Genomic DNA, 14,501 nt, shown 5'->3' with positions numbered 1-14,501 from the left:
ACTCAGGGTGCTAACAGCAGAGCAGGAAATAGTACGATTATCTTAGTATCAATCCAAAACTCCACCCCAAAACCATTATTCCTGTGCGCAGGCATTATTGCTTCAGAACAGGGAAGACTGGCAGAGGGACAAGAGGGAAATGATACGAAGGGAACAGTACTAATTTCTATTGTAAATGACATTTTGCATTGTTGAATTAGGAAAATAAAATATCACAAAGAAATCTTATCAGTATTCAGTATTTATTACCTTCTATTAATCTGAAGTCGATCATTTTGATATGACAATTAATTCTCAAATAAACAGACATTTTTAAATACGTATGAAGATGAGAAGCTTTAACATGAGAGTATTTAATTGATCTGTACTCTTAATCCACATGCAAGATACATTGAATATTGTACATTTCCTTTCATTTTACACTGGTCCATAATAAAGCACAAATTCTGAGGGTGAAAGCAGGGAGGAAAGAAATAATATTTTCAAGTAGCCCTTTTATTAGAAAAGAGCATCAATTATATATTAAGCCAATGTGTTTCTCTGATTTTGATTTTACTCACAGTATACAGATTTGCAAAATACACAGCTCACCAATGATACACAGACAGTGGCCCTTTACCAAGGGCAAGTAACAAAAAAAAAAAAGAAGAAATAAAACAGAAAATAATTTTACAGATTAGAAAAGTCATATTTTGGAACATTATGCCACTTCAGAGTGTCTCCAATGCTGGTAAGAAAGGTCATGCACAATGTTTTTTAAGAGAATGCTGTCATTAGTCCATGACAGGTTTGTCTGCATGCTTCACATGAACAGAAAATGTACAAGTCACATGGAAAGCAGGTTTCTCCAGTTATCTTTTAGGCCTGTCTATGTCGTCAATAGCAGCCAGCAACTTCTGTCTTGCCTTTTTATTGATGTGGGAGCCCAGACAAACATTCACCAGGTTGGTCAACTGCTTAGTGGAATATTCCTGGCAAATAAAAGCAGATCATGTTATGGAAGAATAAAACACTGGACAAAGATAGAAAATTACAAAATGCAGACATACACACTGTGGACTTTTCAACTGATAGAAGTAGTCAGTACACAAGGGAGATTTAAAGTGGCAGTTAAGTCAGGTCTGGACACTTTACATAGTTGAGGCAGAGGACAAACCAGTATTTTGCTACATGGCAGATTATAAAGGAAAATGCTTACAACTTTAGTCATGTTGGACTGAGTTCACAGAAAGTACTTCTGTGAATACATATAGATCTAAATCAACTTTTAATCTATTTTCCACTCTTTGTGAGATGTGGCAGAAATATCTATATAAATGGGATAAGCTTTTAATGCAAAAATGTTTTTCTAAACAAACTGTGACAGAAGCTGATCTTTTTTATTTTGACTTCTCACTTCCAATAAGTTTCTAAATACTTCTGTCTACCAGGCCTCCAAACAATATTAATTTCTACATGATAAAGGAGGAAAAAATGGAAAAAATGTTAATACAAGAACTCTTAACACCCGTCAAAACACCACATTTGCCAGTACTACCTTTATGCTTAACACAACCCAAAATACAGCTTCCACCAGTACGTTTACACAAGAGTTTTTCCACATAGGTCACCGAACAACAGCTCACAATTTCTCTTGTGGCTCCAGGTACAACAAGGAAAACAGCATTAAAGACATATTTCTTCCATCCATTACTAGTGAGATTTAAAGTAATCTCAAAATTAGGATTTCAAAATGCTCCGTTTCAAAAAACCTTTCACTTTAGCAATGGGCAGCACCAACAGCAAGTGATTATTACTTACATAGTCCTGTTATAATAGTTAGGTTATGCTGTCACGAAAGCATGCTAAATGCTTTCCAAACACAAATGAAGACTTAGAAAGAAATGTTGATCCCGACTCAGTATTATAAAGTTATGGAAGAAAAAGCAATGACTCTTATCCATTGTGCCTTAGAACTAAGTTTAAGCAATCTACTCCTAAAGGCAAAGTAAAACTTCATGGGGTCATTTCAAACTCTATTTCTTGACGATCAAGTTGTGCACTTTGGCACATTCTGAAAAGCACACAAACTTCACTTTGCTCTAGTTCTCCATGTTTTTTGACACGGCGGGTAAACGAGACTGGCTTATTCATTCTTCCCAGTCATCAGATGCTGGATCAGTACAAACACATACAAAGCTCATATGATATGTGAATATAATTAACATATTGATATATTAATATAATGAACGTAAACATGCACACACACATTTATATTAATATAGCTTCCTGTACAGATTTTATTATAATAAATTAATATATACATATATATGCATACATTCATTTTTAAAACACGCAGAAGCATTGATCACTTAGAGTTGTTAGCATGATTCTGTCATCACAGTAAATTTTCCCGATAGACAGTAAAAGAATGGAAATTTCACTCTTACCCTATGTTCTTTTATCCAGCTTTCCATGTCATTTTCTGTTAGGTAGTATGCTTTAATGTAGGTCTCCACAAATTCTTTATCTGGAATAGGCCTAATGTCTGTTAACTTTTCTAGTTTCATCAAGAATTGTTGAAAGTCCAGTTGCATCAAGGCACGTCCTTCATTGCTGCACTTCTTTACGTTGGCATAACTGAAAAGAGACACATGGCGGAAGGTGAAAATTAGAAGGAAATAAAAATGAACATAATTATGGTTTTAAGTTAAAAGCAGACGAGAACTCCTCTTAGGATATGTGATGCAGAGCTTTATTTGCATTAGTATAATACATTTTAGCCCCACTCACAGAGCAGAATGTCACTATACCTAGTGCTACTTAAAAAAACACAACACCCTCCCCATAAAAGCCACTAAAAACCCTACGTTGAACAACTTACTAGAAGTGGGTTAAAGGAAATGAAATCAATGCTGCCAGCACGCTAGACAGTGGCTTTAGGCAAGTGATCATGACCACTGAAATCTGCAAGGTAATGTGGCAGCTTTAGGAATGGTCCCTGGGAGCTTGGCGGACCTGCGGTGGCAGCATCACAGAACGGCACAGAGCTGCTTGTTTTAAACCACCCACAGTAACCAGAGGATAAGGGGTGGCAGCACTGGCTAACCTCTGTGAGAGGCTAATGTTTTAACGAGAGTAGATTGACAGAAAACTAGTGATAGGTTTAAGGTCAAAGAAGAAGAGACAGTAGGTGATTTCAGGGCAGGCTATTATCAGGAAGGGTTACAGTGGGGTGATAGGCAACAAATTAAGATAATGATCTTTGCAGTTCTTCAAATGGGTAAAAAATTGCATTTGTCAAGATCAAAGGAAATGACATCGCGATGCCCTTAACAGTGCCAATTTCAGCTGTGTTCAGGGAATAAAGAAGTTTTGCTCTGAGGCACAGTGTCTTCATAGATTTAATGCAGCCCACCCACGGGCTGCTGCCATAAACAACAGTCCAGTCCCACCATTTCTATTCTTCCTTCCTACCAAATTTCAAGCAAGCTTAGTTTTCCATTGATTCATGAAGCTGATGCAATTATTATACAGCCCCTAAATTATTCGGCCTGATGCAAAGGAGGCAGCAGAAAAATGCAGCTGGAAACTGGATACACAGCAAGATCAGGAAGAAACTGCAGCTGGTATGCAGAAAGAATTTGCAGAATGCAGAAATAACAAAGGCAAAAAGGGGAGCAAAGCACAAGGCTTTTGGAGCTCTGAAGAGGATTGGATGATGATTCTCAACAGGACATAGTGAAACACTTCAAGAAGCCAGATGGGAAATAGGAGAGAACATAGAAATAGGAGACAGGGCAGGGTAAAATTGAAAGAAGGGTACGGCTGACTGTACTGGAGATACAGCTCAGCAAAGAGCCCGATGAGAGCAATTTCAAAGCTGTCTGGCGGACTAGAGGAGAAACATCTCCTTTATGGCTTTTAATTCCATACCTTCATGGAACTCTGAGCTGAAAGAAGTTATGAAGGTATTCAGAGAATCAGCTGTTCAGAATATCTTCATTCCCTTTCCCCAATGGAAAAAAAAAAAAACCATACCTACAAGACAGGTGAGGAAAAAAATAAGGAACAGAGCAAGAAGGAAATTACAGGCAGATATTTGTGAGGAGATTGATAAGTGCTCTTTATACTCTAAGAAAGGGCATAGGACAAATCATATCAGTAAGGTATTCGCATTCCACTTTTACCAGTCAGTGAAATGCTTAGATGAAAGTAAAGGTGAAAGTTTCATGGTAAGTCCCAAGTGTGAACTAAAACTGCAGCATGGAACAAGACATATGAGCGATGACCTTCACAGCTAAGAATTAAGTGGTTTGTGAACACTGAAGTCACAAAAGATGAGTACGATTGTGAAGTAAGAGAAAGAAACAAGCCCAAAACAGGCAAAAGGGCTAAGGCAGAGAAGTGTGGTAGCGACTGACAGTTTTATCCACTTGAAAAGAAAGGGAGATGGGGAGAGAAGACAGGCTTTTGTTCCATATCTTTGCTTCTTTTAATTTGAGGCATGATAAGTGGAAATAAAATTTCAAAAAGTAAAGATAATGGTATAGGTCTGGATTATGGCTGGATTTAGTCTCCCTGAAGATGAAACAGATCTCTCAAGAGACTGCAAAAGGATGGAAGGATGGCATAAAAAGAAACAGGCATGAGTTTAAAAATGATGGCTTGATGGAAGCAGTGGAAGCTGATGATCCTTGTCAGACAGCTAATACTTGGAAAAGAAGAACGCTGTTGAGGTCCTATACTTTAGAGCAGACAGCAGGAGACTGGAAGGAAAAGGAGTAAAACAGGTACTAGGGAGTGCATAGAGTAAAGATATCCAAGAAGGAAACAGGGAAAAATAGGCAGAAAGAGTGGAAGATGGTACATATTCTATGATGCAGAAGGTATGATCAGAGCCCAGACATATGTAGCAAGGGGACAAAAACACAAAAATTAATGCAATAGATGAAAACACTGCAATGCTCAGGTCACAATATTAACTCTGAATAGACTGGACACTGATTAGGAGGGAGGGATGCGCAAGGCGGAGCAGTTCCTGGCTAAGGTGCTCGAGCCTCTATTTACCAAGCCAACTAAGACACCTCTCTGTTCCTGATAAATGTGAAAAAATCCTGCTCCATCACTATTCTAAGATAACTGCTAGGGTTGACAACTCCATCTTTCTTCCTGGAAAAGACAAATGGCATCACCATAGAGATGCTGACAATTACACTTTATCATTCTTCTTTGCTCTCAGGAAACAATAACTTTCAGATCGAAGTTTCTTTAAAAGAGAACAATGTTGTTTTAAATGCTTCAATAAAACACACAGACAGTGTAATTCTTCAGCAGCATCTAGATACAAGGCCATCCCCTCTAGGCTTAATGCTGTACCATACTCTGTGAAACACCTACTAAGGACTATGGTAAGCCTTGATATTTTTTAGACTCCCCAAAAGTGCAAGGGCTTACCAGTGCACTACAAAATTAGAAATTTTCATTCCAGAAGATAGACGTTATCATTATGGACGTATTTACTGAAAAGCAAGACTTTTCACTTACCCTTCCACAAGAGTTCTATTGGCCAAGCGTATGCAGTGCTCCCAAAGGATGTTGGAGACTGGCAGTGGAATACGGACTCGCTTAGACACTTCATTCAACCTTCTGTTAAATTCTTCAAATTCCTGAGGAAACATGGAAGATCATTATTCCTTTAGCATGAAAGGTATCATACGCTATACATCCCTAGCAACAACAAAAACAATCAGAAATGCACATGAAAGAGAACACTGAAAATAAGAGCAAATCAGAAAAGCTCAAAAAGGCACAGACTGTAGAGACAAGCTTAATGTGTAAAGTAGAAAGCATACAACTTCTAGCACATTATTCACGACATTACCTCAGTATTTTTTTAAAAAAGGAAATACTCCTTTCTCCCAGAGGTGCAGCTCTCTGTGAAACTGACACCTCTGAAAATTAACCCCTTAGCTAATCCTTCAAATGCCACTTTCATTGCCTCTCTCCCCAAACTAGTCACTAACTTCTTAAAACTCAATATACAGCTACTGAAGAAAATCCACTGATGATCTCTTTACCCCTCTAAATACCTGCCCCATCAGCTTTCAAAGAGAAGCTCAGAAATATTATAACCACTTTTCATTCTTCAGCCTTTCACATTAGACAGCTCCCCAGTGCTTTAAAGGGAGCTGAGAGCACCCACTGAAAAGAGCCCAAATCTAACAGTTTAGGAGCACACTGCAACACTGGCTAATAATTCAGGTTGAGGGAAGGTTTCTGGTTCCACCTGAAACATCAATGGCCTGGTCATAACCAAATGTAATTACTGTTACCATGATTTTATAATTTACATAATGTGAAGTAGAAATCTGTCGTCAGCAACTAATGCCTCTGTCATTTAAAAAAGAGTATGACATGACTTAAATATAAAGCAGACTGATAATGAACTGTTCTGTATAATCAGCAAGACCAGTTTGTACTGCAGCCTATTAAGACCATATTTGTCAACAAAGTGCTTTCATTCCAAGGCTGTTAATCTGGGTATTTTTCCTCCTTTTTTTTTTTTTTTTCCTCCCTATCAAAAATTCACTAAGTGAAAAAAATCAGAAGGGAATCTCAATAACCAATTTAATCTAGTATCTGACCAAATAACTGGGGTTTAACACAAGTCTTCTTAAAGGGGAATTTGGCAAGAGGAAACAGGGTACCACACCACCATGCTCTGATTGGCATACAACTCACTCTTCTGAAGATGACGATGACAAACACTCCGAGTTAATGAATTTCTTGAACAATCCTCTTCCGCCGTATTATCTGCTTCCATACATACTATGACCAAGTACAGAATTTTGCACATGTGCACACAGCTAAAATAATTGGTTTTAACATTAAAGACTGGGCTTACATCTGACACTCCTGGAATCCCAGGGTACACAGCACATCACTAATTGCCTATCAGTAACTTAAAAGCTTCTGTAGCAACTATCATTAGCTACATAATGTAGAGGCCAGAAGTGGTTTTAAATGGTATTAGCCCTGATTGTCCTGAAGCAAAATCATTAGCAGTTGTACATTCACAACAGGAAAAAGTTCTACTGCAGAGATCAAATGCTGTGGGTACAAACTGATTTCAAGAAGCCAAGGCAGAATAAAAAAGGGAAATGACAAAGATTCAGTGAAATTCAGTGCAATGATACATCATCTGCTAGATTCTCCCTTCTTTGTGTTTTTTTGGGGGTTTTGTTTGTTTGTTTGTTTAAGCAGAGAACAGCTACAAAGTACAAAGACATAATCAAAACTGCTGCTCAATACAGACGAATAACTTTTTCTGTGATACATATTTCACATATCTTTAAAATAAAATTTTCAGTTTCTCTGTAAGAATTAATATAATTATACCACTGCCAGAACTTCTGAAGACCTTTATAAACAGCCGTTAGGCATACATAAAAGGAGAGAGAGATTGTCCCAAGAACTGGGTTTTTATGCCATAAGACACAGCAATTGTATAACCACTTCTACTGAATGCAATTGAGAAGTTGGGTGAATAACTGAGAGCTGGGCGAATAACTTTCCTTCTACCTTCCTTTTCTCATGCTGACTTCTAAATACAGCAACCTCAATTAGATAGTGCACGATCATTACTGGTGTTGGTTTGACCTACGGCCCCTATGATACATCTCAAAGACAACAGCTAAAATTATGCAGAACAGCAAACAGGCTTTGTAAAAAAAATCCACTATCCAAGGCCACTGAATTTTCCCCAATATTACTCTGTTTACTACACATTTATCTACCATTCAAGACAGACACGAAACTCATTAAACTTCTGTGGTCACTTTCACCCACCATGTAGTAAAAAATCATCACTAAAAACAGTCTGCTGGCACCAAGAAAAATGAAAATTCTGGACAGACCTCCTTATAATAACTTAGCATTTGTCAGGATGCTCTATTGTTCAAACAATGCTACTTTAATGGTTTTAGAGAAGTATTACAGTAATTTAATGTTTATATAAACTCTAGCACACCATTTCCCAGAAAGTATTCACCTTTAAAAGAGCATCTACATATATATTGTGTTGTGACATGATTTCTTTCACATCCCATTTCACGTTTGCCATGAGAAGCAGCATTTGTTCATAATCAATGGCTTTAGCAGCAACAATCCAATAAACTGGTTTACGTAGTTCACTGGCAGTTGACACTGTCTGAAACAGAATATAAATAAAATTAAATTCAGTAAATTTCTGGCTAATAAGAGCAATATATAACTATGATGTACAACTACTTGCACCATATTGTACAAGTTTCAAATATTTCGTTTAAAAATCAGCTGTGAATTACAGTATTCTGACCTGAGAATAGAATTGCTGAAGAAAAGGTTTCTTGGCAGCTGGCATCACTGCATCAAGATGAGGCTGAAGAAACTCAAACTGCTCAGCCAGAAATACCCTTTGAAAGCAAAGAAAATTTACTGTGAGCTAAATGCATGATTTGGCTTGTCTCTGTACAACATTTACTCTGCAGTTGACGTATTTGGCAATAACAATATGTAACCCTGGAAAATTCAGTCCTGAGAAGAACTGTATCTGTTTCATACCAGCATATCAGCAAGTATTCTCAATTCTGACAATTCTAAAATATGGTTGCAAACAAGAAAATGCTTGAAGAGAGAGACTAAGGCTTGAATATCAACAATTCATACTTCTGTTTACTCAGGATACGCTGCAAAAGTCTGATCCAAAGTCTAGTAAAATCAGTGGACAAGTGTCCCATAATTTCCATACTCTGGTCCACATTAATATTAATAAATGCAAGTCAGCATTCCAAAATAACATTCCTAATTACTTATATACTGGTGCATCTTTAAAAGATAGAATATGAGATCAAATTCTTTCTCAAGGGTAAGATTTGTTAATAATAACAAAGAAATACATTTCTAAACAAGCATAAATGAATGCAAAATAAAATAAGCTCATTTGAAAACATATTTTTTAATTCATTTTAAAACGAACTTCTAATCTTTAACTGTTATCTTGTTTGTGGGGAAAAATAATTCCTATCCGACTCCTACTATTATTCTGACCAAATAAAAACTACTTTGTTATTTTGTGTTAATTGCTTGTTATAATCTCTTTTTCACCGGTAAACTTCCACCCATTGCCAACAACTTTGCCATACAAGCCAAACCAATATTAACTAAGCAGTTTTGAGTCTCAGCCACCACCATTTCGGAACTTAATATAAGGTTTAAATGAAGCACGCATTAAATACTTGCATTAGCCTCTTTAAGCTTTTTTCGTGTTAGATTTGGCCTTGTACTGTCACAAATTACTGGACCAGCTGCAGCAAAATTTCATTGCATGTGCTTGCAGGTGGTTAGACCAGATGGTTAAGTCCTGCTACCTTTAATTAAGAAATTACCTCTGTCACTCATTTAAAATCATATTGAGAAGTAAGAATATTTGAACTCTCAAGAAGGTTTTGGCTTGTAATCACAATCTCTTAAACACTCCATAGTCCTCAGTGACCACCAAACGCAGTGTACAGTAAATAACCTACAAGGATTCCGTGGCCACCACTCTCTCTGCCAAACCGTAGAGCAAATTGCCAGATGTCAAAACTACAAGATGACTGAGATGTGGGCTTGGCACCTTCTCCTTTCTCTCTTCAGCAGCTGTGAGAGTTCCTGCAGGATCAGCAGAGACCTCCTAAAACAAAGAATTAAACAACTGAAAAACCACAAAAACAGCAAGAATGGCTCCGGCTGAGCAGTTTCAGTTGGCAGATTAGATGAAGGAATGCTTCTAATTCTAAGGTGCAACTTAAACCAAGCCTGAATCAAAAGACAACCATAAAAGTGGGAAAAGAGGGGAACAGGAGGGAGAAAGAGTGTGAGAAAGGGAGACGGAAACTCCCCACCTCTACATTTGAGGAATGTAAGTACAAGTTACAGCTAGAAGAGGAATCACAGAAGGAAGAAATTCCCAGAACTCTCATATTGGCCTAAGCGGGTATATAAACGGACACACTCTGTGGCTTAGCTATTTGCCAAAACCATAGCAGGACACAAAAACGTAAATATACTTCTGGCTTTAGATTAATTACTCATACGACACTTAATGCTTAGACACAGCCTACAAAAATATGAGAAACGCTACCAAGTAAAGGTGATACAGAACCCCAAACAGATAAAGAAGACAAGCATGACACAGCACTGATTGCTTAAGTAAGAGCTTTCTGTGACCTGGGATAGAATCTCTGTGGCCAGACAGGTGCTACAATAAATCAACCTGTTTGTATGGAATGAAAATAAATGTGAGCAATAACACAGTGACAAAGTACTGGCACAAATAATTTCTTCAAAAGCAAGATCAGGTGCACAACACGTCTACTGTAAAGCAACGTATGAACACAAAGCCCATATGACAACAATAACGCATAAATGTGACATTTATAGCTGGACTCAAAAACTAGCATAATTCTCAGATTGCTGGAAAACTGAACAAAGATGAAGGCAAAACCATGATAATAAATAAAGCAGCTTCGCAGTTTTGTTTGGTTTGTTTTTCCCAACTGGAGACAGAAACAAACTGAGAGGAAATTGCAGTGAACTAACTAAAGAATCAGAAGGAGTCACCAGGAGCTTCTTCTAGGCTTCACAGCAGAGAATAACTGTGATTAGTGACACCAAATAGAATAATGGCTATGTACAGACTTTTCAGACAGTTTCGGCTAAGAAGAAGAGGAAAGCACTGAGCACTAGAAACACTGATAGAACTAAGTGGTGGTCTAACTCGTTCTAAATATCAGGATTGTGGCAAGAAGGTTATGCATTGTAGATCTTGAAAAAACAACAGAAAAAGGTGCTGCACAGATGATCAGGTGAAAAAGGGAAAAACCACAGGGAGATTGTTCTGGGAGCAAAATATCTGTCAGTCCTGTAGTGGTTATACTGCAGCAATTAGAGGCAGGATAGGCAAAAATTAATTATGTCAAAATGCATAAAGATTTGGCGAGAATTTAAGTGATATACAATGAGCAGAAAGATGAAAACTTTGCTGCTACAGGCAAAGCAACACCAGAATGTGTTTACTGCTCAGATGAAAGCCAAGCCAAAAGTGACATTAAGAATAGTAGACAACCAGGAAGATAATCATGTCCAAGGTGTTAAAATGGTTTGAGTTGTAGAGGAATAAAAAGATCACAAGTTCCACTTTAACCATCCTGGATTTTAGCTGATAGTTGCCTCCTGGATGTGACAGCCCAAGGCAACAGGGAACTGGATTTGCTAAATGAGAAATGCTCTTCCAGTTCTCCCAAAGACATCAAACACAAACATAAAAATGGGCTACAGCAGTTGGAACAAAGAGCAGACTGGGAAATCAGAGTTCTCACCATCAAGGGTGAGGAAAATACCTTCAGACTTGTAAAAAAAACTGTAAGAGGTTACAGTAGCAGCCAGTGGATAAAGCAGGGAGCTTTAAAGGATCCCCACAGAAATTCTGACATTAAAACCAAAGACTGCTGACTTAGCAATACCATCAACACATCATTTGTAGCACTAAAAGATCTCATAGAAATGGATCAATGAGCAGAAGATAAAACTTCTAAAGGAAGCTTATGGTAAATGCTATCAGATACAGTTGCATCAAGCATGGGAACCCTCATAAAGGCTAGCCACACTGCTATGTTATTTGAAAAATGAATTTACTTTGATCTGATGCGTGTTCACAAGCAGCCTGATAAATTTGCAATTAAACTGGCCAGACATTTCACAATACCATGAAGTTTGCATTCTGCTGAGTATGTCAGAATGGATAAGCAAACCAAAAGGCCTAGATATTTGCTAAAACTCAAACTCTTTCACGCAGCTCTGAAGATGCCTACCTAGCACATCCACATGTATAGTGCACATAGGCAATAACATCGAATCACCCAGGCATAACAGCCAATTCTTTAAAAAATATTACCTGAGCCAAAGACAGCATTGATTAACTACCAAAATCCACTCTTTATTTACCTTCTCTTTTTCTTTTTCACTTAATGTCACTCTCAAAAAAGCCACAACAACAGCAACAACAACAAGCTTTGAAATGTTTACACATGATAAAAAAACCAAACCCACAGCCCACCAACCAAATCTTTATTCTTAGGAGAGACAGTGAGCCACGGTGGGGGGGAACAGTATCAGTGGTAAAGATTTAAGCATCTGCTTCTTTGACAGACTAATTGCAAATTATATAAAAAACCCCAAACACTGTAAGTATTTAATGTTGTATTTATCTCACTTGAAAGGTGCCTGTCTCTTTGGTATTATGATACATTTTAAACCCTTTTTTTTTTTACCTGCCTTCTTCCCATGAAGGCAAATTCCTTGTGAATCTTTTAAAAGCTGAAAATGTGTTGCACCTGAAGACACAAAATGTACATGAGACAACTGGCTAAATCAAAGACGTGCTTGGATTCAACTATGAGGTCGGACTCTGGTTCAAATATACTGGCTAAAAACACTACAAGCATTTCATTCTCTTGCTTTTTCTAAAAAGCAGGGATTGCAGAAGCATGTTGAGAGCAAAAAGGAAGCCCAAGGGAACTGCCGGTGCGCCGATTCCCCAGAAAAGCACAAGACCATTCCGAAAGGGTTTCAGTGATGCATGTGGTTTTTCTTCCACCCTTCATTAACAGAAATGATCAAATGATTGAAAGCAGAAATAAAGGGGCAAAACATTCAGACTGGAACAGGAAAAAAGGCTACAGACTATTTAAAGAGATAACGTGTTTTGCAATTAACTGGACTTGTTAAAGTCAACCCTTCCAGTGATTTAAGAAAAACTGCAAGATAATTTCTGTTGTCAGAGGTTGCCTTTGAGTACCCATGAACAGGTAAGGTCATGTAAAAATGATAATGGGAAAAATGACGCCACTCTCAAAAGGAAGAAGAGGATGAGCAGAGCAGAAGCCAGGAAATTAAAAGCAGCCAGCCCAACTTCAATGACAAGAAATGGCAAGTTACACTGAGAACATACTGCGGCACCCAGCATCGAGCATGCAGACAGCAGCAGCAAAGCAGAACAAACCTGCTCAGCTTTTCTCTGCATGAGTGGCAGGTCTTGCTGATAGAGCAGAAATGTGATATATCTAAGACATATTACAGCCTACACAATGTCCTTGTAAGCAAACTGGGAAAAAATACAGATTTGATAAAATAATTTCAAGGTAAACATGGAACTGATGCAAACTACATGATGTGTTTCTCCTTCCTTGCCAAACAAGAAATAAGCGACAGTGATCTCAGGGTTTTTTGTGCTTTGGTTGTTTTTTTGGTTGGTTTGTTGTTTTGGTGTTTTGTTTTGCTTTGGTTTCTTTTTTATTTGTTTGGATTTTTGTTTAGTTTGGGTTTTGTTTAATTTCATCAAAAGCACCAAACTTATCTGAATAATAACCATAATAACCATTGCCAGTACTCTTCAATGTCTTCATAAATGACTTGGACACAGGACTTGGAATACTAAGTAAATTCACCAATGACACAAAACTAGGAGGAGCTGTCGACACTTTAGAGGGCAGAGAGGCCCTGCACAGGGATCTGGACAAATGGAGAACTGGGCAATCACCAACAGCATGAAGTTCAACAAGGGCAAGTGCTGGATTTTGTACCTGGGACATGGCAACCCTGGCTGCACATACAGACTGGGGGACGAGACGCTGGAAAGCAGCTCTGCAGAGTGAGATCTGGGGGTTCTGGTCAACGGCAAGTTGAACATGAGCCAACAGCGTATCTGGCAGCCAAGAGGGCCAACTATGTCCTGGGGGCATCCGGCACAGCATTGCTGGCTGCACGAGGGAGGTGACTGTCCCGCTCTGCTCTGCACTGGTGCGGCCTCACCTGGAGCACTGTGTGCAGGTCTGGGTGCCACAGGATAAAAAGGACATAAAGCTGCTACAGAGTGTCCAGAAGAGAGCTACAACATTGGTGAAGGGGTTGGAGAGGAAGCCACATAAGGAGCAGCTAAAGTCACTCAGTTTGTTCAGCCTGAAGAAGAAGAGACTAAGAGGAGACCTCATCACGGTCTACAGCTTCCTCACAAGGAGGAAGGGCCGGTGCCAGTCTCTTCTCTCTGGTGACCAATGACAGAACCCAAGGGAATGGCAGGAAGATGTGCCAGGGGAGGTTTAGGTTGGACATGAGGAAAAGGTTCTTCACCCAGAGGGTGGTGGGGCACTGGAACAGGCTCCCCAGGGAGGTGTCACGGCCCCAAGCCTGACAGTGTTCAAGAAGAGACTGGACAACACCCTCAGACACATGGTGTGAACTGTGGGGTTGTCATATGCAGGGACAGAAGCTGGACTCGATGATACTTGTGGGTCCCTTCCAATTCAGGACATTCTATGAGACTGATATTGTTTGATTAATTGTTGGACATTTTACTTTAGCATTTAATTGTTTACCCCCAAGAAGAAAAATATTTAGTGACCAGGAAAAAATATAAACCTCTCCTTCAATCACTTCCTCAA

At 38.6% G+C, this 14,501-nt stretch overlaps 1 protein-coding gene across 1 annotated transcript in view; it reads right to left on the bottom strand.

Annotated features, from left to right (window-relative positions):
* Nucleotides 1–225: 225 nt before the first annotated feature.
* The window catches only part of VPS50 (VPS50 subunit of EARP/GARPII complex), a 92,469-nt gene continuing 78,193 nt past the window's right edge, over nucleotides 226–14,501 (bottom strand). Inside the window, exons 23-28 of the mRNA XM_005504929.4 lie at nucleotides 9,546–9,694; nucleotides 8,339–8,435; nucleotides 8,033–8,191; nucleotides 5,527–5,648; nucleotides 2,430–2,619; nucleotides 226–971 (exon numbers count right to left, since the gene is read on the bottom strand). Coding sequence (XP_005504986.2) covers nucleotides 852–971; nucleotides 2,430–2,619; nucleotides 5,527–5,648; nucleotides 8,033–8,191; nucleotides 8,339–8,435; nucleotides 9,546–9,694 — 837 coding nt within the window. The 3' untranslated portion in view covers nucleotides 226–851. The remainder of the gene's footprint in view (nucleotides 972–2,429; nucleotides 2,620–5,526; nucleotides 5,649–8,032; nucleotides 8,192–8,338; nucleotides 8,436–9,545; nucleotides 9,695–14,501) is intronic.

Source organism: Columba livia, chromosome 2, assembly GCF_036013475.1.
Source record: "Columba livia isolate bColLiv1 breed racing homer chromosome 2, bColLiv1.pat.W.v2, whole genome shotgun sequence".
Classification (NCBI taxonomy): Eukaryota; Metazoa; Chordata; class Aves; order Columbiformes; family Columbidae; genus Columba; species Columba livia.
This window is presented reverse-complemented; position numbering and strand designations above follow the sequence as displayed.